Raw genomic sequence first — 23,871 nt, 5'->3', positions numbered from 1 at the left:
TAATTAAGATAGATTCGCACGAATCTAGCCTGAGTGCTCAATTCGAGTATTGCTTCGAAGTTTTCAATCACAAGGTTGTTACTGACACTACATTTGATCAATACTTTTAATGAGAGCTCCCAGAAACGGTTCTGCTGGGATTTTACGCCCGCTAGAACCTCTAGGCTCATATTGTGTGTTGAATTCATACAACCAAGGGCAATACGTAAACAAAAATATTGAATGCGTTCCAATTTAATTAGGTGGCTGTTTCTTGGTGAGCGGAAGCAAAAAGAGCCATACTCAAGAACTGGAAGAATATTCGTTTTATACAGTTTAATTAGGTCTTCCGGGTGAGCACCCCACCATGTCCCGGAAATTGATCGTAGAAAGTTGATCCTTTGTTGACACTTTTGTTTCAAATACTTAGTGTGGGTACCCCAAGTGCATTTTGAATCAAACCAGACTCCAAGGTATTTAAAGGTTTAAGATTGGGTAATGTCTCCGCCCAAAAGATTTAGACGCAGTTGAGCTGGAAACCGCTTTCTTGTAAACACTACCAATTCAGTTTTTTTTGCGGTGAAAACTCGATCCCTAAATTTATTGCCCAGAGAGGCAGATTATTTAAGGAATTTTGCAATGGTCTTTGCAAGATTTCTGCACGTGGACCTCTCATGGAAACCACGGCATCGTCTGCAAGCTGTCTAAGCGTGCATAGATTATCTAAGCAGTTATAAATATCTTTGACCAGTGTTGGGAAAATATCAAAAAATCAAATCTCACCAACGCCCAAGATCACGCTTGATTTTCGTAGACAAAAATCAACCAGCAAACAACTGCGGTTGATTTTGCACGCTGTGATATCGCAGCTCGGAATATCATGCTAACAAAACTCACCAACTGCAAATCTCACCAAACTGTAGTGAGATTGAGTTTAATGATTTTTGCTTTACACCCGAATGCAACCGAAGCTTCCATAACGGCTTGCAGCAGTCCCTTCACGTCTGCCATCGGTGAAGATTAAAAAGAGAGTTGGCAAACGATGCTTTCTTTTTCTAAGAAAACGATGTGCAATGAAACCATTTTTGTGTCGAGTCAACTCTCAGCTTGATTTTTGCACGTTGTGAATAATCTCGCAATATCAAAGGAGCTTGTAAAATCAATATCAATCATGATATTTTGTTCCAATATCACGCGTGATATTGCGAGCGCATGAAAGCGGAAAAATATCAATTGATTTCTGATTTTGCCAACACTGTCTTTGACATAGAAATTATAAAGTAAGAGACATAAACAGTAATGGAAAAGTTCGCGAAAACTCACTATGACTCGCGAACTTTTCCCTTGGTGAACTTCGTGAAATATCGCAAACTTTTCCAACACTGGACTTAAACATGAACCTTGGGGTAAGCCCATGCAGCTAATTCTAGAAGTTGTCAGTTGACCTAGATTGAAGGTCATTTGTTTTTCTGACAGCAAATTATACAAGAAATTATTCAAAATACCGGGTAATCCACTACTGTGCAAATTGCCTGACAGTATGTCTATGGAAACAGAGACAAATGTGCCCTTAATATCCAAAAAGTCTGAAGCCAATTTCACAAAGGCCAGTTGAATATCAGATGAAAGCATCGCTAGCCACTCGTTTGTTCCTTTCAGTCTTGTAAGCGGTCACCGTAGTCGACACATTTTCTGTGATAATCGACTGCCTTTGCCTTCGACACTTGCAAAACAAGTTATCAAATGACAGTACCAAACTAAAATGTCATAAGGTAGGCTCTGTCATATGACACTGTCGCCGAAGACCATCACATTTGTATGTATTTTAGTTTTTCTCATAATAAGAACTGCTGATGTTGTGCTTGTGTAAATTCTGAAAATAGCAAGCAAAGATGTTCTAGTAATAACATTTTTGATCAGAAATGGTTTAAATTTACACCAAATTTAAGAATTAGAATGAAATCACACATGTCATATGATAGTTGTTTGATAATTTTCTTTCTGTTCGAATGTTGTTCTACCGTTTGTGTTGTGTGAGAGAGCCAACGGTAGAGCATGAGTGTAGGAATACAAACAGACTGTTGCGCATGATATCGAAGCGAGTGTAGTAAGAAACGTCAACTTTTTCAACCCCTGGTTCCTTTACTCTTTCGGAAACCAAACTGCGCATTTGTTTGATTCAACCCAATGGTCAAGTCTGGAAAGGATATTTTTTTCTAATAACTTCCTCAGTCATAATAACATAGAGATCGGACGGTAAGAGTTTTGATCAGACGCTGGTTTCCCAGGCTTTTGAAAAGCTATTACTTTAACCTGTCTTCATGCTGGTGGAATTACATCGAATTCCTTAAATGAATTACAGTGGTTAAATAATCGACTTTTAGCGATATCGGGTAGGTTTTTTAAAAGGTCGAATTTGATCATATCACTTCCCGGAGCAGAGTTATTCGATGAAAGAATTGCCATTGAAAATTCCAGCATTGTGAATGGTTCATCCAGAGAACCGTTACTTCGAGCTGTATCCCGTAAAGTTGGTAATGCTGGTACAGAGTCTGGACAAACCTTTTTAGCGAAGTTGAATATCCATTGGGAAGGGTATTCTTCACTCCCATTTAAAGATGAGCGGTTTCGCATATAGCATGCCTTTTTCCAAAGCGTTGTCATCGAAGTTTCTCTAGAAAGTCCCTCGATAAAAGTACGCCAGTAATTTCGGTTCCTTTGCTTTTCGTAAGTTTTAAGCTTGTTTTCAAGCTTTAGATACTTTTCAAAAAGCTCAGATCTTTCATGTCTACGATAATCTTTAAAGGCAACGGATTTCTCAAGATACAACTTTGTGCATTCGTCATCCCATCCAGGGGTGGCGGGTCTTCTTTTGAAGGATGCACTTGGAACACGTCGTTTCTGAGCTTCTAATGCGCTTTTGTAGATTAGTTCGGTAAAGAAACGATACTCGTCCAATGATGGTAGAGGATCGGTAGAATCAATACCAAGAGTTACCGCCGATACAAATTTTTGCCAATCAATGTTCCTCGTGAGGTCAAAAGGAACTTGAATTGACTGATCTGTTTTTAAACGACCACATTTGATTGAAAAAAATAATTGGAAAGTGATCACTATCATGGGGATCATTGATATCCTTCCACAGACAATCTAATGATAGTGAGTTAGAGCACAAAGATATGTCAAGACGGCTCTCTCGAGCAGGAGGGTTTGCTATACGTGCTGCTTCACCAGGTTTCAAGATAGTCAAGTTAAAATCGTCACACAAATCATACCCGCTCTATTGTCATGATATGATTCACCCCATCCAGTACCGTGTGAGTTCATATCGCCCAGTATTAGAACTGGAGATGGAAGGATATTAACTGAACTCCCAAGCTGATGGTGGTTTATGGAAGTCCTGGGAGGAACATATACAGAAGCTATGCAAAGATCTCTGTTCTTCACATTTATTTGGCAAGCGACAATTTCAATGCCTGAAATTGTTGGGATTGAGTAGCACTTTTTGCGGATAATGTTAAAATTGTGGAAGCCATGTTTCACAGAGCGCAAATATATCACTATCAGAATTGTGAATCAAATATTTGAACGAGTCTAGTTAAGGTATTAAACTACGACAGTTCCATTGTAATACAGTGATCATATCTTGAATTATCCAACGAAAGATATGAATTCACCAATAAGGGGCCATGATACAGTCAATTGCTTGAATGGTTGGAAATACTCATTTCATGAAAAAATTGTTTGTCAGAATTACAAAATTATTAGATGTTAAGATAATATTTTCTATTAGTAAGATACGAGAAGATGTTACAAAGTATGTGTTTTATACACAAACCTGTCAATTCTGGTTCCAGAGAGTCGCAATCAGCGATATTAACAATTTCCACTCACTGACTCACTCAGCGGTGGGACCTCCCTTAGCTCAGTCGGTAAAGGCGCAGCTACAAAGCAAGACCATGCTGGAGGTGGATGGGTTCGATTCTCGGTCCGGTTGGGTTGGAAAATTTCTCGACTTCCCTGGGCATAGAGCATGATTGTACTTGTCTTACAATTATACTAATGCAAAAATGGTACAGGCTAAGAAAGCTCTCAATTAAAAACTGTGGAAGTGCACCAGAAAAAATAAGTTGAGGGCACACAATAAGCTAAATTGAAATGCGAATAATAATAAGAAGAAGACTCACTCAGCGATTGCAGCAATCGCTGATTCTGACTCTTAGAAAGCAAAATGTACAGGTTTTATGGTGAACATAACATCTTGTGATTTAATTATTCCGAAAATCGCGTTTTTATGCTACATGAGTAGTTGCAAGCTTGCTTCATACTATCTCTAATATTGACTTATCAGTAAGATTATCTAATTAAGAATACGTTTGTTATTCGTCGAAACGTTTTGGAACATCTTGTTAGGGACGGTAGGGTATACGCTCCTATAGTTGCGGTTCGTTAGAAGCGTTAGCTTTCTGTACTTGCTTAAGGAGTCTCCATAAGCAACTATAGGAACCTAATGCTTCTAACGTACCCTTCCTGGCGAAGAAGGCACCAATCCGGAATAAGAGATAGTTAAAATTCTAAAATCACACAACATGAAAGATTTAGAAGGACCATTTACAATCCATTCCCACCCACGATGGCTTTCCACCACTTTCTAGCTCATGAATTGCAAGCATCCCGCGCACTGGGGAGGCAGCCACTCATTATCCGGCTAATCGACTATTATAATTAAATTGCATGCATCACCGCCCATCCGCCCTTCCTCCGATGACGACGATTTTCATCGTCAGTCGCTGTTCGTTTGAACAGGTGGCAACTAGCAGAGTGTACCTACCTATTTGTTTTTGTTGGTTTTTGTTTGTGGCTGCGGTTTACGACAATGATGTTGATGATAATGAAGGTGACGAACTGACATATCCAGCTACATCGCGTGGATTTATCGGCGGAATGTTGTGTTAGTATGCGAGCATGCCTTCGTCCACTCTACAGAGATGAGTGATGCGATGGAATCATGAATAAATATTTTTTATGTGCATTCTGAACGTTAAAACTATCGGATTCTATAGGAAATTGATGATGGATTTGATGCTGGTAGATAGATAGAGGATCTAGAAAAGTATAATTATTAGCTGTTATTTTTGCATTCACAGTCGCAATAACCAAATTGCACAAGTCCTAGATCATTGCAGGGAACTACGGGGTAAGACGGCTATCATAACCTTAAAGTAAAATTATACCACAACTATATAAAGTTTCTTCGATAAATTAAGTGAATACACAGTCCACTCTCCACAACTCGAAATTCTATAACTTGATATTTTCTATAACTCGGAATCGAAGTGTGCTATGCTAATGGGTGGACGTGATTGTTTTCCCAGTCGCATTTTTTTTTCACTCGTTACTGTCACTCTGCTTATTTTTAATAGTCCAGCTTCTCGAAAAAGTTTTGTTTAACTGAATGCAGAAGAATATAAATCGTCACGAGTGCGAATTAATCTTCATCACTATAGACCGTCATTGGAGTGAGACCCTTCCTTTCGTTTGCTTAATTTAATTTTAAACAGGATTGGAATTTAAATTTAGGAGCTCGGCTAGCTTAGCGGCTACCGATTTTGCTTACTGAGTAGAATATCGTGGGATTACTTCCAAGCTCCTCCGAAACAAAACAATTACTAATTTTAAGCTTAGTATTATTCACAAGGGGTAGGTCACTCCGCACACTAATCTTGGGTAAATTTTTTTCTTAGTGTACCGCAAATGTGCCGCAGGTGTGCCAATTATGGCGACAATGCCGGTCATAGAGCAAGCTGCGTTTTTTTTGTAAAATATATAATATTAATTTAGGTATATTTGGCAACCTGGTAATTCTGATAGCAAGGATATCATCGGACTGGCGAGATCCAAGGAGGAATGCTGGCGAAATGAACTGTAAGCGGACAGGAAACAACAAAAAAACAAAAAAAAAGAGGGATACAATGTCGAAACAAGAAAATAACTTCGAAAAATACTAGGAAGGAGCGACCTCCGTCAACGTATGAGAAGAAAACATGCTTTCATAAATGTGGTTACTACCTCATGGGAACTGATCGGACCAATAGAGCTAATAAACTATAGAGGAAGAATAGCGCTGCCGTCATCTTTTCCTTATATCTAATAGTACGTACAGACCTGGATACTGCGAAGTCGACCAATTTTATTTTGCAAGCTAATGGAAAACTGCTTGAAAATTTTCTCAAGTTTGAAATTGATTTGCTCTTTCTCAGTTGATTCCCGCCAAAAGCTCTGAGCCAGGAGTGCTCGAGCCCCCATGACTCTTTCAAAGTTTGTTGACATACATGTTTCGCCAAAGTAGGTTTTACTGTAATTGAAAACTCAGCTGCCTCATAAAAACTATGCTGGTTTTTATACTTTCATCACTAAGCCTGTTGGTTTTATCTTTGAGCTTAAAATTAAGAATGTGTTATGAAAAAGTATAGAACATTTTTATGAGATTACAATGCTTGACGGTAGATAAGAACAGTAACTGCATTTGCTGCTTCTGAATGTTTGGCTCCCGCTCCCGTTCACACTGGCTCCCAAGTGACAAGCACCTTGAGTGAGTCCGCAGTACTCAGGTTCAGACTACAGAGTTATAATATGTTATAGCGCTATCTTGATGGTGCTTTCTGTGTTGCAATTATTTGACAACCGTTAAACATGTTATAACTCTCCAGCAAGGTTGCAAAGACTCATTTCAGCTAAAACAATGTTTTTCTAAATTATGAAATAATTAGATGCCATGATCAAATTTTGAATTGGTAGGATACAAGAAGAGGTTGCAAAGAATGTGTTTGACATATTAAACCTGTTTATTTCACTTCATGAGAGTCACAATCAGCGATTTTTCACAAACTCACTCACTCACTCACTCACTCACTCAGCGATCAGCAAATCGCTGATTGTGACTCATAGAAAGCAAAATTTACAGGTTTTATGTTTCCAACGCATACTTTGTAACCTCTTCTTGTAAGTTACAAGTAAAACATGCCATCATACCATCTTTTGGGTTTATTATTCCGAAAAACATTATTTTAGCTGAAATGAGTCTTTGCAACCTTGCTCTCCAGTCTGGCCAGCGTTTAATAGGGACACAACTGTCAAAGCGAGAAAAAACTATGCAGTTTGACAATTCTTTACCCGGTATTATTCAACATCGGAACAAAGGGAACACCAGCGCTATTCTTCCTCTGAAGTATATTAGCTCTATTATCGGACCAGATTCTACTTCAATCTGATCGATTGTAGGCCCTATCAGCGGCCGAAAAATGTTGGAACCGGTGGGGAACACTGCAAGAGATTGAATGTAGAGGATGAGGAGTACGACTTCTGTAGCTTGTTTTGTGTAAGTTGCATCATTATTTGAAATACGGGGACTATTGGCGTCTGATTTACTATGCCACTTACTCTAGAGCCCTCACTAGAGTCTACATTTGGATTTAAATGTGAACCGAGATGTCTGAGATACTGGTCTGAATTCCTCTGGTGTATTCAATTGGAGGATGTTCCTGAACTATACAGTCGAACAGCACATAATGTTTTGAACAATTTCAATGATAGCTGTTTAGCAGTGCTCCAAATTTTATTTAATGAATAATCTAATGCCTACCAGATTGTGCCGAATGTGTGCCGATGGATGTGCCCAAACTGTTCCGAATCTACTTTCGGAACACTGTGCTGAGTGACTTAGTCCTTGGGCATAACATGCAGGAGCGGGCTGTGTTCGATTCCCGGTCTGGTTTAGGAATTTCTCGGGTTGGAAAATTTCTCGACTTCTCTTATAAAAGAAATACTGTAACAATATGAAAGAACTTTTCAACAAATGGTCTGGATGATACCCTGAACACTTTTGTTAGCAATTTATTTATTTATTTATTTACTATTATTTTATTAATTTATTCATCTATTTTTTGAATAATTTATATATTATCAATTTTTTATTAATGTTCACTTATTTGTTTAGTTTGTTTTATTTTTTTATATTTTCGTTTTTATTTATTCATTGATTAATTAATTTATTCTTTCTTATTTATTATTTATTTATTTACTTATTTTTTTTATTTTTTTTTATCTTAAAATTGATTTTTTTTATTAATTGGTTGCTTGTATATCTTTAAATTTTTTATTTATCTTTTAAATTATTTATTTATTAATTTAATAAAAATGTTTTACATATTATTTAATTTTTCTTTTTAATTTATACATTCATTTGTTAATTAACAAATTCATTTATTTATTTATTTATTGATTGATTTATTTGTTTATTTATTTATTTATTTATTTATTTATTCATTTATTTATTTATTTATATATTAATTTATTTATATATTTATTAATTTATTTATTTATTAATGCATTTATTTATTTATTTATTTATTTATTTATTTATTTATGTATTAATTTATTTATTTATTTATTTATTTATTTATTTATTTATTTATTTATTAATTAATTTATTTATTTATTTATTTATTAATTAATTAATTAATTAATTTATTTATTTATTTATTTATTTATTTATTTATTTATTTATTTATTTATTAATTAATTTATTTATTGATTTATTTATTTATTTATTTATTTATTAATATATTAATTTATTTATTTAATTAATAATTTATTGATTAATTAATTTATTTATTTATTAGTTAATGTATTTGTTTATTTCTTTATTAATTATTTATGCATTTTTCATTTATTTATTTATTTTTTTTTTGTTTTTTTTTGTCATTTTTTTCCTTTTTTTTCCTTTTTTTTCTTTTTTGTTGTCTTTTATTTTTAAATATAAATTTTACTTTTTTGTTATTTATTCATATATTTATTTAGCTATATATTCTTTAAGTTATTAGTTTTTTTTCTTTTTAATATTTTTTATAAATTTATTTATCTATTAATTTATTTATTTACAAATCAATTTATATATTTATTTTTCATTATTTTTTTATTCATTCATATATTTATTTATTTATTTATAAATTCATTAATTTATGTATTTTTCATTTATTTATTTATTTATTTTCCATTTTTTTTTGTTAGATTTTTTTATATGTTTTTTTCTTTTATTTTTTTTCTCTTATTTTTTTTTTCTTTATTTTTTTTTTTCTTTTATTTTTAAATATAAATTTTATTGTAACGTTATTTATTCATTTATTTATTTAGCTATATATTCGTAAAGTGTTTAGTTTTTTTTTTCTTCTTAATATTTTTTACGAATTTTTTACTCATTTTTTTATTTATTAATTAATTTATTTATTTATTTATTTAATTTTGTAATTATTTATTGATTTATTTATTTATTGATTTATTTATTTACGTTTTTATTTATTAATTTATATATATATATATATATATTTATCTTTTTTTATTAATGTTTTTATTTATTTTTTATTCATCTATTTTTATATATTTATTTATTTTTTATTGTTTTATTTATTTTTTTATTTATTTGTTTATTAATTTCTTTTTAATTCATATATTTATTAATGATTTTTTATGCATTTATTTATTTATCCAAATATTCATTTTTTTGTAATTTATTTATTAATTTATTTTTTATTTTATTTTAATTCTTTACTGGTTAATTTATTTTTATTAATTTTATTTATTTTTTTTATTTTATTTATTTTTGAACATATATTTGATGATTTATTTATTGCTTTATTTATTCATTTACTTATAAGGCTTTTTTTTATAAAACAATTTATTTATTTATTTTTTATTAGTTTTTTATGATATATTCATTCTATTATTTATTTATTTTTTTAGCTATTAATTAATTTATTTATCAATTTATTTATTTATTTATATTTTTAGTTATGATTTGATTTAGTTATTTGACTTTTAATTTTTTAATTAATTGCTTTAAGTATTTATTCATTTATTTATTTATTTATTTATTAAGTTATTAATTCATTTATTTATCTTTTTATTTTTTATTTTATTTATTTATATATTTATTCATTTATTTATTTATTTATTCATTCATTTCTTTATTTATTATTTCATTTATTTATATATTCATTTATATATTTTTTATTTATTTTATTAATTTATTTATTGAATAATTTGTTTATTTATTTATTTTTTTTTTAATTTATTTATTTTTAAATTAATTTTTCTTTTTTTTTTTAATTTTGTTTAATTTATTTATTTATTAATTTATTAATTTATTAATGTATTCATATATTGTTTTTATTTATTTATTTTTATTTTTTTATTTTTCATTTTTTTTATTTATTTAGTTATTTTATTGTTTAGATAATTATTTATTTATATAAGATTTATTTTATTTAATTTATTTATAAATTTATTCATTTATTTATTTGGTTATTAATTCATGTATTTATTTATTTCTTTATTTATTAATTTATGTATTTTTCACTTATATATTTATTAATTTTTTGTTTTTTTTTGTAAGTTTTCATAATTAATTTTTTTTTAAACATAAATTTTATTGTTTAATTATTTATTCATTTATTTATTTAGCTATATATTCATTAAGTTATTAGTTTTTTTTCTTTTCAATATTTTTTTATAAAACTTTTACTCATTTAATTATTAAATTATTAAGCTATTTATTTATTTAGTAATCAATTTATTTATTTATTTTTTATTTTATTTATGTATTTTTCATTTTTTTATTTATTTCTTTTTTTGTTTGTTTTGTAAGTATTTTTTTGCATTATTTTTTTTTTATAATTTATTTTCTTTTATCTTTAAACATAAATTTTATTGTTTAGTTATTTATTCATTTATTTATTTTGCTATATATTCATTAAGTCATTAGTTTTTTTATATTTTTTTATAAAATTTTTACCCATTTATTTATTTATTTATTTATTTATTTTTTAAAATTTATTAATTTATTTAATTCTTTTGTTTTTATTTATGTTTTTATTTATTTATTTATTAATCTATTTATATATATATATATATATTTTCTTTTTATTATTTAATTAATTTAATTATTTATTTGTTTATTAATTTCTTTCTATTTATTTATTTATTCAAATGTTAATTTTTGTATTTATTCATTCATTTATTTATTAATTTTTTTAAAATTTATTTTCTTAATTTTATTAATTTTTTTAACATATATTTAATGATTTTTTAATTGCTCAATTTCTTCATTTATTTATTAGGCTTTTTTTATTAATCAACTGTTAATTTTTTAATGTACTTATTTAATTATTTATTAATTAATTAATTTATTTATTTTTTTAGTTATTTATTAATTTATTTATTTCATTATTCATTTATCTATTTATTTGTTTATTTCTTTGTTTATTAATTCATTTATTTTTATATATTTATTTATATATATATTATTTTTTTATTAATTTATTTATTTAATAATTTGTTAATTTATTAATTTATTTTTTGATTTATTTATTTTTTAATTTATTTTTTCATTCATTTTTGTAATAATTAATTTATTTATTTAATTTTTTATTTATTTATTTAAGTATTTATATTTTTATTTATTTATTGATTTATTTTATTATTTATTTATTTATTTATTTATATACTATAAATTTTTTTTATTTATTTATTTATTTATTTTTTTATTTATTTATTTATTTATTAATTCATTTAGTTATATATTTATTTATTTTTTAATTTATTTATTTATTTATTTATTTATTTATTTATTTATTTATTTATTGATTTATTTATTTATTTATTTATTTATTTATTTATTTATTTATTTATTTATTTATTTATTTATTTATTTATTTATTTATTTATTCTTTTATTTATTTTTTTATTTATTTATTTATTTATTTATTTATTTATTGATTGTTTCATTTATTCGTTTATTTCTAAATTTATTTATTGCTTTATTTTTTATTTATTTATTTTTCAATTTATTTTAAATTTATTAATTAATTTATTCATTTATTTATTTATTAATTAATTTATTTATTTATTCATTTATTCATTTCTTGACTTATTTATTCATTCGTTCTGTCTGGTAATTTTAGCATTGATGTTTACATAACTTTGCTATGCTACAGTTGATAATATTAAAAATCGTACCTGTTGAAAAGATCAGTCATGGTAGCCTCTCTTGAGACTTTTCGTGTTATGTCCCCTTTAAAGGATCTTATGTCCTTAATTCCAGCTTCCAACTGTCACTCGTACTGATTGATACTCCAGATATATATATTTGGGCATATTTTATCCCTCAAGCAACAATTCTCACAATCCCTGATCCTAACGGTAAATTCTCTAACTCACTTCATATTCTTCCCGCCCATTGCAGGAAATTCTTCCAAGGAGGTCAGTTCAAAAACAAAGACATCCGACTGGACGCAAAAGTAGTCATCATAACCGGTGCGAACTCCGGAATAGGGAAAGAGACTGCAATAGTAAGTGGTGTTTAATTGAATTAATGCATAGATCGTTATCATCAACGTCTTCGCGCAATGCAGGAATGTGCCAAACGGGGAGCCCGAGTCTACATGGGCTGCCGGGATGCCAACCGGATGGAGAAAGCCCGCCAGGAAATCCTGGACAAATCTGGCAGCCAAAATGTGTTCGGCCTGGAACTGGACCTGGCTTCGTTTGATTCCATTAGGAATTTCGTGCGAACGTGAGTGACCATCGTCGGAGATCGACGCAATGAGTGCGTGTCAGTAACGCGATTGCCTTCATTTACATTGCAGATTTCTGAGCATGGAGCGACGGTTGCACGTGCTCATCAACAATGCCGGTGTGATGGCTTGTCCGAAAGAGTTCACCAAGGAGGGCTTCGAAATGCACTTTGGAGTCAACCATTTGGGGCACTTTTTGCTGACGAATTTGCTGCTGGACATACTGAAGCGGACGGCTCCCAGCAGGATTGTGACGGTGTCCAGCTTGGGCCACAAGTGGGGTCGAATCAACAAGGACGACATCAACAGCGAGAAGGACTACCGAGAGTGGGGAGCGTACATGCAGAGCAAGTTGTGCAACATTCTGTTTTCCCGGCATCTGGCAAAGAGACTACGGGGAACTGGAGTGCACACCTATTGCCTACATCCAGGGACGATCAATACGGAACTGACGAGGTATCAGAATCGGTGCATGATGTAAGTTTAATCGAGATTTCTTCGTTGCTTTAGGAGTTTTTGATATGATTGCATGGTTTTAGGATTGCGGCGAAGCCCCTGCTGTGGGTGTTCTTCAAATCGCCCAAGTCGGGTGCCCAGACCTCGCTGTACTGTGCAATGGAGCCGACGATTGCCGGAGACACCGGGAAGTATTACAGCGATTGTAAGCTCAAGGAACCGGAGCCCCACGCAAAGGATGATGCAATGGCCGAGTGGTTGTGGAACATCAGTGAGAAGCTGACCGGAATGATTCGATAGGAAGTTTCAACTGTCGATGCGTAATGTTTCATATTACAAGTCATCACCGTCGGTTTCATGAAATTGATCTTGGGAAAAGCCTCCGCTGTGATGATAGGTTTCAGAGTATTCAAATTTGAATAAGTTATTGAATAAAATATGATAAAAATAAAGTTTATTACTCATTTATGTAGAACAAAATAATGGAAATTAATTCAGATTAATTCACACCGAAGGGTAATAAATCCATCAAAGTAGACTTCGAGCCAGTCGACAAACAAAAGAGCCATCCACAACTGGCTTCGCTATTGAAAATTGCAAATTGCAAATTCAAGCACGACGTCTTTAATCAGTGCAGCACAGATTCGTGAATCATAAATCCCTTTATATAGTAGGCCACCGGATCAATCGCATTGGAGCTGTGAGAGGCATCGATTTATATTCCCATGCCTGCTAGTAAACTAGTCGCGTGTCGTTTATAAGTTTACTCAGTTTAGTGCATAATTACTCATAACAGTCATACAGTAAGGGAGAAAGAAGGTATGCACATGTCGTCTTGCATTTCTAGTGCACGTGCTTTCGCGATTCATCGTTGTCGTCGAGGGCTATGGCGTAATCGAATAATAACTGTGTGTGAAGCATTTCCTACGGGGGCGGGCGTGAGAAAGGCGCCAAATTCCAGCCACATATTTACCGGTGAAATGAAGGACAAAAATGGAGGCAAGTGAGGAAGGCAAATACTCGAAGGTTGCAAATAGCAAACGTAATACGATATGCGTAAAACAGGTAGGAGACGACACAAATATAATCCTGTTTAATCTGTGTTCATATCAGTTTTTGCAAACTTTTCATGGTGAAGGACTATTGATTGGCCCAACATATGTCACTTATTGACTTAACAAGACTTAAGCACACGGCATACTGTCGTTTGGTTGTGCTAGAGGTCAAATGGCGTTCTGCGTTTTTAATATCGATTAATTGCAAGGGTACATGACTAATATTGAGTCACACTATTTCTACTTGTTATGAAACGATACTAGAAGGCAAGGTATTTATGTGGGGAGGTATGTTGCGAAAATGGTGAAAACAAAAATCCACTGCTCACAGATGGGAATCGAACCCAGGGAGATGTAGGTTCGATTCCCACCATTTTTGCAACATATCTCACCACATAAATATCGATTCATATTTAGGCGATCCCAACCAGATAAAACGCTTCTGTTTTCTAGAAGATAGCATACCAAGAAGATTGGTATCACAAAAACGATATGAGATAAACACAATATCGTAGTATATAGTAAAATCTCCAAGCGAATTTGATAGCGATGATGACAATCTCAACTTATCAACTTATTATCGTTGTAACAATAGTACATAGAATTTTTGAATCGATCTTCTCCGATTTGTATGAAACTTTGCGTAATTGTTTGTTCTGGGCAATAATTCACATTTTTGCGGATATTGGGCCATTTTGGAACTTTTAATATTATCAAAATGGCGTCCTTGAAATTTTTCAAAAAAAAAAATTTAGTACTGAAATGGCATTTCTGATCGAAATGACATCTGACAAAAAGTTGAAGAGAAAACAAATGTACTCGGACTAAACAAAGCTCCCAAAACCACCAATATTTGGTTACACTGTTGTACATCTTTAATCAAATTACTCGTGCGATGCATGCAAATCGTTTTCATACGATTTGACGGTTTGTTTGGATACGGCAACTCACGTTGGCCGGTCTATAACTTGACTGTCTACAGCCACTGTCACCGAAAAAGTGAATGAAACCGAGGGGGATGAAAGTCCCAGATTCACAGATACTCTAACGTTTGATTTAATGATTTATAGTCGGAGAAATCCATTTTATCGAATTCATCCGATATAATCGTAAAAATTAACGATTTTTATCGGTCACATCTCTCATATCGGGTCACATCTATCATGACAGTATCGTGACAGGTAACAATGACAGCCGTTTGTTTATAAGAAAGGAACGTTGTGAAATCTCAACCAACAATTCAAAAAGGCGGATCAGCTTTTGTAATCAAATCTTGTAATGCACTTTTCTCGCAAATCGAAGGTCGCCTTGCCAAATCAACAACACCGTCGGCTAGGGAAAATTCTCTCCTATCCGATAGTGGAATTGGTGCTTCAGCTTGCACGATAAGGTCATTACAAGTTTACTGATTTACCTTTTAGTATTGTCGGTTGATAAATCTGTTCAAATATCATTTATGGTGATTCCTTGAAGAGGCCACAAATTGCCTGATGATGGCTGAGATACCCTATCACTTCGAGTGTTCTAGAGCACAAATTTAGGACACAGTTGTGACATCACTCATGAAGTTGGAACTCCCTGTTTGCTGCATCAAATGTGAAGTTCTAATTTCATTGTTGTATATTTTGTGGCAGCTGTGCTCTTGAAATTTTGAGGTGATAGTATCACACACATTGTAGGAAGTGCGGAAACGCATATTCTCGACTGGGAATTCTCGGATATCTCCAAGGTCATTACTGATTTCCATCACTACCTCAACAGACTTCCCCAATCTCAGGCATCCGGTGAAGATCAGCATCGATAGCACCTATCCTTTGGTCTTGGGTTTGGTCACGTTTGGTCATCAATTGTGTTGCCAAATCTCCGAGCAAATATCGTTGCTTACAGAGTTTGAACATGCATCAATTACAAAAGCAGGTGCTTAAGAAATTGACAGTTGACATCACTAAACACACTAAAACAACATCAACATAATGCTAGATAATTCTAACACATCCAAGATTATCGATGAATAGTGTATCAAATCGGATAATATCGGCAGGTGCTTGTTATTATTCATTACAACTCGAATTTTTTCTTAAAAAATCGAAATTTTCAAGCAAATTTTATAGAAATCCGTTATATGAAATCTAAACAGATTACTTTTGTCCCCCTTGAATGAAACGGACAGTGTGTTTCCCATCCTATTCCATCTTTTTATTCGAGAACACCCACCCCGGATGCAGTTTTAGCAGTTTTAGTGCTGAACGAAGCAGACATTTTCGCCTATTTGTACCTGAATAAGAGTCGTAAAAATGTGGAAAAAAAATCAAGAAAAATCCAAGGGAAACCGAGAGGAAACCCCATTACGAACTTTTTCATTGGATCTGGTAAGCTATAAGCTATAATATAAATAATTGCACTAATCATTATGTTGAGTTCCGTGTGATTTGAGGTATCGCATGATGCAATTGGGTGAATGTCAGAATCTGTCCACCTCCTTGAGGTACCCGGAATATCTGAAAGAGGCCATTGTGATCATTGTTAAGACCAACCATTAATCTTAAAGTAAAACTATAATGTGATTTGGGGTGTCGCATGATAAGTTTTTGATAAATCAATCTTTTTGTTAATTCCCCGGTGGAATCTGGAATTCACATTTTTGTTCAAATCTTTGGAACCATAATTCCGATCTGGGAAAAAATCAAAAGCGATCTATGGGGATCTGAAACACATCCCGTTCCACTCAAAGCGAAAATTGAGTGAGTAACACTCAAACGAACTTACATACATGCATACATACATACACACATACATACATACATACATATATAGACACATACAGAAACATTTTCCGATCCCTTTGAGATGAGTCTATTGGTATATGCCAATCTACTTATTCTAGAATACTTAAATCTACTTATTCTAGAAACATACATACACTCAAAGAATAAATCACATATCCAATGGAAAATATTCCCTAGAATTTAAAATAACATTCATGTGATACGATAATTGTAAATTGCACCACAAAATCACATGAACCTTATGTGTCAAATGAAATTTATGTGATTTATCGTATAGAACTCATGTGATCACATGAATGTTATGTGAAATTCAGATAGATATCATTGGTTTTGTTAATGGAAAAATGTAATGTGCATTCCCAATGGAAACTAAATGAAATCTTTTTTCCGTGTACTAATTTCATATGTACATGGAGATGTTGCTCATATTAGAAAACAAATTCCTGGAAAATCTCGGAAAGTTTTGAGGTTAACTACGTCTTCAAGAATATTAGTGAACTAATCTCAACTTTGAGTCGACCGCATTTGTCGTGTAATCGTAATTTATCTTTTTATTATTTGCTTGTAACGTATACGGCGTAAATGGATGCATTCCCAACTCCAATTAGGTTCGTTAAAAGCAGGTCTTTCTTACTCAAACATGACTTCGCATATATTTCATGACTACACCCCCCCCCCCCCCCCCGCAACCCCACATAGTATAACAGTTAAAGCCAACTCCGTGCTACTGCAAAACAGGTTAATCCGTTCCAAGATTCCGTTAATAAGCGACATAGAAACAGCACCGCCAGTGATTTTCGGTGTTCAAGATATAGACACTATTATGAAATACAGACGAAAAGAAAAAGAAGCTTTAAAGTGTCACGTGCTGTTTTCAAATATTCAAAACGAAGACCGTGTCCTGTTGCAAAATCTCGTCTCAGCCGTAAAATTCACTCCAACTTTCGGAAGAAAGGAATGGAATCCGAGTGAAGCTTCAAGATCCTGCGTTGGGCAGAAACACCGCTCACCTCAAGGAAATCTCCAGCTCTTGTTCTATTCATATTGAAGAAACACCATCAAACTCTGAAGACAATGTCATAAATCCTAATCAACATGCGGAACCATTGCAGGCAGCTCGTCCTTCTTGCTTGGTGCGCAGACCATCATGGCATCCCCAACTTCAATTAGGTTCAATTCGTTAAAAGAAGGTCTTTTTTGCTCAAACATGACTTTGCTTCTTTTTCATGACACACATCTGTCCCCTCATGGGGGCATATCGGCAGAATTACAAAATTTCTTGCATTAGCCTGTTTTCCCACGTTCTGTCGATCCTTTTGAAGCAAGAGAGATAATCCAGCAAGGCTATTCTCTAAAACTGGTGAAACCACTCAGAATCGATATCGGTGCAATGCAAAACGCATGGCTCAATGAGCTTTCTTGGAATCCCTCTCGGATGAGTTTTGGGATAACCGAATTAAATATTTTCCGTACTTACCTGCTTTAACACTCCGACCATCTAATCGTTTTGTTTCATATGTTAATATGTTTTTTTAAATCGTTCATTTAATACCAATAAAACGAATATTATAACCTGTTAAATCACTCACCTATTCAAGTATCGCGAGCAAAAACTTCCACATGTCAAATGAAATCAAAATAGCCATTTACTATATCCTTATCTCTTATGTTTTAAAGAAAATAATTCGACTCAACTGACGGCCACAGTATGCTATTAAAGCCCCTGGCCGCCAATCTATGATTTCTTTCGAAATTTCCAAATTTTCTTCTACGACGGAAAAGCAAACTTCGTATTTTCCAGGACTGAAAAATGTCATTATAGCTAAAATGCTACTTTTAGGAATTATTGTAATATTAATTTTTATATGCAAGATACAAGAAGAGGAGGTGAAGTTTGTGTATGACACAAAAAAAAAAACCTGTCAATTTCACTTCCAAAGTGTCGCAATTAGCTATTAGTTATAACGAAGGGTACTCACTCATTGAAATATTTCATTACAGCTAAAATAGCTAATTGTGACCCTCTGAATGCAAAATTGACAGATTTTATGTGTCCTACACAAACTTGTTGCATCTTACATAAAAAATATTATTATTATATCTCATAGTTTCATAATTTTGAAAAGTAGCGGTTTAGCTGTAATAAGATTTTTCAGACCTGCTCACAATTCCATTTTGTTTTTTTTTTTTTTGAGTCAACAAATGGCCTGAAAACTCAAAATTGAGATCCGCCTTTATTTATTTATATATTGTTGCGTCAATGTTACTCATATTCAAAAATCCCAACTTCTCATGCTTTGACGTTTAAAAAGAAGTTATGAAAATGAATACGACTGACTCATGTTTGAGTAATCTCTAACAAGCCTGTATGAGGCAGCGATTTCGCGTCGTTTAGTTTTTTCACGTTTGTTCGCATTTCCTCTATCTAGCACACAGGGATGAATCCAAAGGGTAAGTCACTCAGCACATTGTGCCATAATTAGATTCGGCACAGCTTGAGCACATCCACCTTTGGCACAATCACGTAGGCATTTGATTGTTGTAAATAAAATGAAAGAACTGCTGGTCACTGAAGTTGTTCAAAACATTACGTGCTGTTTGGTTGTATATTCAGGAACATCCTCTAATGAGATATACCTGAGGAAGTCAGACCAGCAGTTCACTTCTTGGTTCACTAATAGATTTAAATCCGAAATGCCGCTATACCGATTTATCCTTGCGATTTCAAACCAAAACATTCCAGGTGCCAGAAATACCGGGTTGCCGGGATGGGTATTTTACAAAAAAATCGCAGCTTGCTCTATGACCGGCACAATCGGCACACCTGCGGCATACATGTGGCACAACTAAAAAAAGATGACCCAAGATTGGTGTGTGGAGTGACCTACCCCATGGGTAAATCATTATTTGTCCTCCAGCTCGTACTTGTTCGAGATAGTGTTTTGGTGCGCTGATCAAACGTCAAAAATCTCAGTTCACTGGTTTCGTCTCCAAGAGCGAGAACGGCGAGATCTATAGGTGAGACAGAAGGAAAATAGCCGACTCTTTCTTTCTCTCGATCCGATGAGAACCCTGGATGAATGAAACAGTCGACTAAAGTTTCCTTCTGCCTCACCTATGGATCCTGCACATCGGTCTCGTCTCAGTTACACATTTGATGTTTGACGTTTTGTTTCCCATTCACGACAACTTCCACGATGTCGAATTTGAATTTAAATAAAATTACTTTGAATTTTCTGTCGATTGATACTTCGAAAGGAAAAAACCTCGAAATGAAAAAAAAATAATCAGACAAATATTAACCGATATCGAAGAATCTGGAGATTGACTTGATATGGATGAGCAACACCCGTTATCTATTATAGAGGAGGAGCTAGATGGTCAACTTGCAAGTTCGTGTGAAACGAATATCAATGTTCAATTTGACTGTGAATCTAAATAAGCCCCAAGACTTAAAACAATCAGCGTAACACGTTGGCATTAATTACTTAAGATGATGATAAGTCTCGAACTGAATAGAGCTGGCGTGAATGCTTTATTTAACCGTTTTAATAAGCACGATCTCATATTCACAGCACATGAGTGGGCGCTAGTTGAAGACTTGTGAAACTATCTTGAGCCGTTTGAAGCGAGTTTTTTTTTTAAAGTCGTGGTTCTGAAACTATAATTCTAGATGGAGCTGGAATTAGGGCGTAAAAGAGACTTCTTTCGATGATTTATAGAAAGTTAAGGCTCGTCAACTCAAATAAACATCACCATCGGATAGGGGAAGACTTCCCCTACCCGATGGTTATGTTGGTTTGCGTGAGCGTGGTTTGAGTTCCTAGAAATCATCGAGAGAAGTCATTGTTAACAAAGGCTGTTACGCCCTAATTCCAGCTCTATCTAGAATTGTAAATTATTGTTGCTATATCTCGAGCAACTAAGCCTACTAACAACAATCAATACGAAACTAACGATTTTAAATTGGCTCACTATTTGACTAGCCTATTGGTCCCAAGCAAACGATTAACGTACCCCATTCTAGTCGAAATTCTAGTACTACACTATGTTTGTTTTAATTCGCTATGAAAGTTTGATAGATAAAATGAGGGGTTATTGGTTTTTCCTATATTTCGAGGGGTGAATCCATTAGCTTGGGACCGAAGATAGTACCAGAGCTGAGCCAAAAAGTTGAGCACGTTATTTCGGGACCTTCTAGTCTTAGAGTTACCTCTATGCTACTAATAAGTTCCATCTAACCGATTGGTGACCATATAGGGTTTGAAAATCAATATCCAACCAGTGCATTGAAAATCAGAAGTTTGTTTACTGATACACTAGACGATAGCTGAGTAAATAATGTTTGATTTTCACCTAGCGAACGGAATTCACTAATATAAATGCATTTAAGAAGCATCAGTGTTCTTCCAGTTAATATTGACATTTTGAAATTGCATCATTTTGGCAGAAAATGTACTTTAACTAAAAATTTTATCAGTTAGCAGACAAGTTAAAAACGTGCCAGTTAAAAGTCGATCACGTAGTGAACGACTAGTGTGAAAAGTTTCATTTTAGTTCCAATGTGATTTTACTCTAGTCTGTTTCTGAGACATGGTGGTGGTGAACATATTGTAGTAAAATTCCGTTTTGGTTAAAAGATTATAGTAACCCTGTTGTCTGTTGAAAAGAATGCAACAGTTTACATTGCCATGCTCTTGCGATCTGAGATTGAAGCTTGTATCAGTGAAAAAAATGAGGACTTGCTTATCATCACACGTATGAAGCTTGGGATGAAGGAGCAACTGAATCGAAGGTAGCCGCGTAGATTCCGAAATCCGCGTAAATTCCGAAATCCGCAATCAACAATCTTAATTCATGACAATTACAGCATTTGCAAAAATAGAGTTTTGCAATAAACACTGGCTTACTGACGAGGATCGGATTTACATAGAGGTGAATAAGGGACTATTATTAACAACACGCTGAAATTTGACTTTTTTTTAATCTCTTACAGGTCCAAGTTGTGCGGAATTCTACGTATGTCCGAAAGACATCATCTTCAAATACATACACAAAAAGTTATATGACTACAATGCGCGTACATTCAAAGCACATCATTTATCGCTATCAACATATTAATAACGTGTAATGCTATAAATGAAAAAAAAAAAATCCTAGGGCCCATTCAATTATTACGTAATGCAACAGATTTCTTTTCAATACTATCCACCTCTACATAACGTTCTCATAGAATGAGGCAATTTTCCGACGCTTTTCCGAGGAAAACTTCTCGCATATGAGGAAAACTGAATATGGTTTTAGTCTGTCCACTAGTGAACTTCTAATCTGTGTACAATTTTCTTAAATTTTCCCAATATGCAAGAAGTTTTCCGCGGGAAAATGTCGCAAAATTTATTCACACTATGAGTGACCTACGTTTTAGTGGTTTTGAGTAATCTGAACTCAAATGTGGGTAGCATTTTTTGTACATGTGCGATTGGCTTGAAAAGTTTCTAAATCATTAAAAATAAACTCACGCCGACGCACGCCGCCACACCGCCGCCGCCGAAAGCAAACGGCGTAACGCCGCCACGCCGCCGCCGCCGGCAGAAAATAACATATCACGCCGCCACCGAAATTTTTTTGATCGGAGCAAATTCGGTATTTTGAACCACCCTAGTGCATATGCTAGTTCTAGATACTAGTTCATTCATGAAGCATCAAAACAAGCGATTTTAAAATAATCGAAGAGCTCTAGGAGACGATTCATTTTAGGGGGAGAGCGGTCTGCAGTAGTTGGGACCAGTCACTTGGGGGAGGGGGGATCTCAAATTGGTCAAAACTATGCTACATCATTTATGGGTGGTCCCTAGGATATTTTTTACGAATTGACAACTTTTACGGATGGTCCGGATCTTTCGGAGGTCCATCCCGTGGCCACAACAAGTTGTTACAAAAAATTGCGGAGCTCAAGATTTTTTTTCTACGAATTGATCACTTTAACGGATGTTCCGGTTCTCTCGGAGGACCACTTCGCTGTACCTTGAGTCTACATTTCTGTCCCAGATTAAACTTATTCATATATCATCATTGCAAGTGATTTTTAACGATTTCCAAATGAAAAACAAAAACTGCATTTCACAAATAACAACTGCTAAATTTGTTAACAGGCTGTTCACCGAGAGACATATGACCAATCAGAACGACTCAGCGACAGAATTCAATTGACACAGAGCAGTTTCTTTCCATACGAAATTTACTCATCATTTGGGAATACCTGCAGGAACTCATACCTAATGAGTAACTGCAGGTTTTCCAAAATATGAGTAAATTTTGTATGGAAAGGAGCTCTGAGTCAATTGAATTCAGTCGTTCAGGCGTTCTGATTGGCCGTGTAGATTGTTATTTCCCGCACTTGAACCCCCGGTGCGGTTGCTGTGTTATGGTGAAGGTTGCTAAATAGATTTAGCAGTGGTGGTCTTTACTAATGAAATATATCGAATTTCCAATCGAAAATGCTAACCAGCGGTCACACTTGTGCACTAACTGCCCGAAAAAAAATTTACAATGTCTTCTACGGTAGAAACAATAACTTTACCATACTTAATGTTGTCACTCATAATAAACGTTGTTAAGTTACTGTATACAAAAATTCACTAAGAAAACATATTTGAGCAATACAGTATTTTTACCACATTTTTTAATGTAAAAGCGTCTCAAGTAACCGCAAGCCAGCTTAACCGTCTTTCTGGAAATACAAATCGCACAATAACTAAAATCCTTTGTATTGAGCTATAAATTATACACAAATTGATTTAGGTATATGTCAAAAAAGCAAATAAGCGAGGGAACTTGGTGTGTTTTATCATTAGCAAATTGTATTTATATAGTGGCATTGAGAATTTAGGATTACCGGCAAGGGGACTTTGTTAGCCAAAGAACTTTGTTTAACCACCTGACAATAATAGGTAAAGGTATTGACGA

General features: G+C 33.4%; 1 protein-coding gene across 2 annotated transcripts in view; it reads left to right on the top strand.

Moving 5' to 3' along the window:
• The window catches only part of LOC135708168 (retinol dehydrogenase 11-like), a 30,765-nt gene extending 17,314 nt beyond the window's left edge, over positions 1-13,451 (top strand). For both annotated transcript variants that reach the window (XM_065230167.1, XM_065230168.1), the window contains exons 2-5: positions 12,278-12,383; positions 12,447-12,607; positions 12,681-13,085; positions 13,148-13,451. In XM_065230167.1, the coding sequence (XP_065086239.1) occupies positions 12,278-12,383; positions 12,447-12,607; positions 12,681-13,085; positions 13,148-13,364 (889 nt within the window). In that variant the 3' untranslated portion in view covers positions 13,365-13,451. The remainder of the gene's footprint in view (positions 1-12,277; positions 12,384-12,446; positions 12,608-12,680; positions 13,086-13,147) is intronic.
• The last annotated feature ends 10,420 nt before the right edge of the window (positions 13,452-23,871 follow it).

Source organism: Ochlerotatus camptorhynchus, unplaced genomic scaffold (genome assembly GCF_037179485.1).
Source record: "Ochlerotatus camptorhynchus isolate MF236.1 unplaced genomic scaffold, CSIRO-AGI_Acam_v1.1 ptg000328l, whole genome shotgun sequence".
Taxonomy (NCBI): Eukaryota; Metazoa; Arthropoda; class Insecta; order Diptera; family Culicidae; genus Ochlerotatus; species Ochlerotatus camptorhynchus.
Note: the sequence above shows the minus strand (reverse complement) of the source record. Positions and strands in the feature narration are given on the sequence as shown.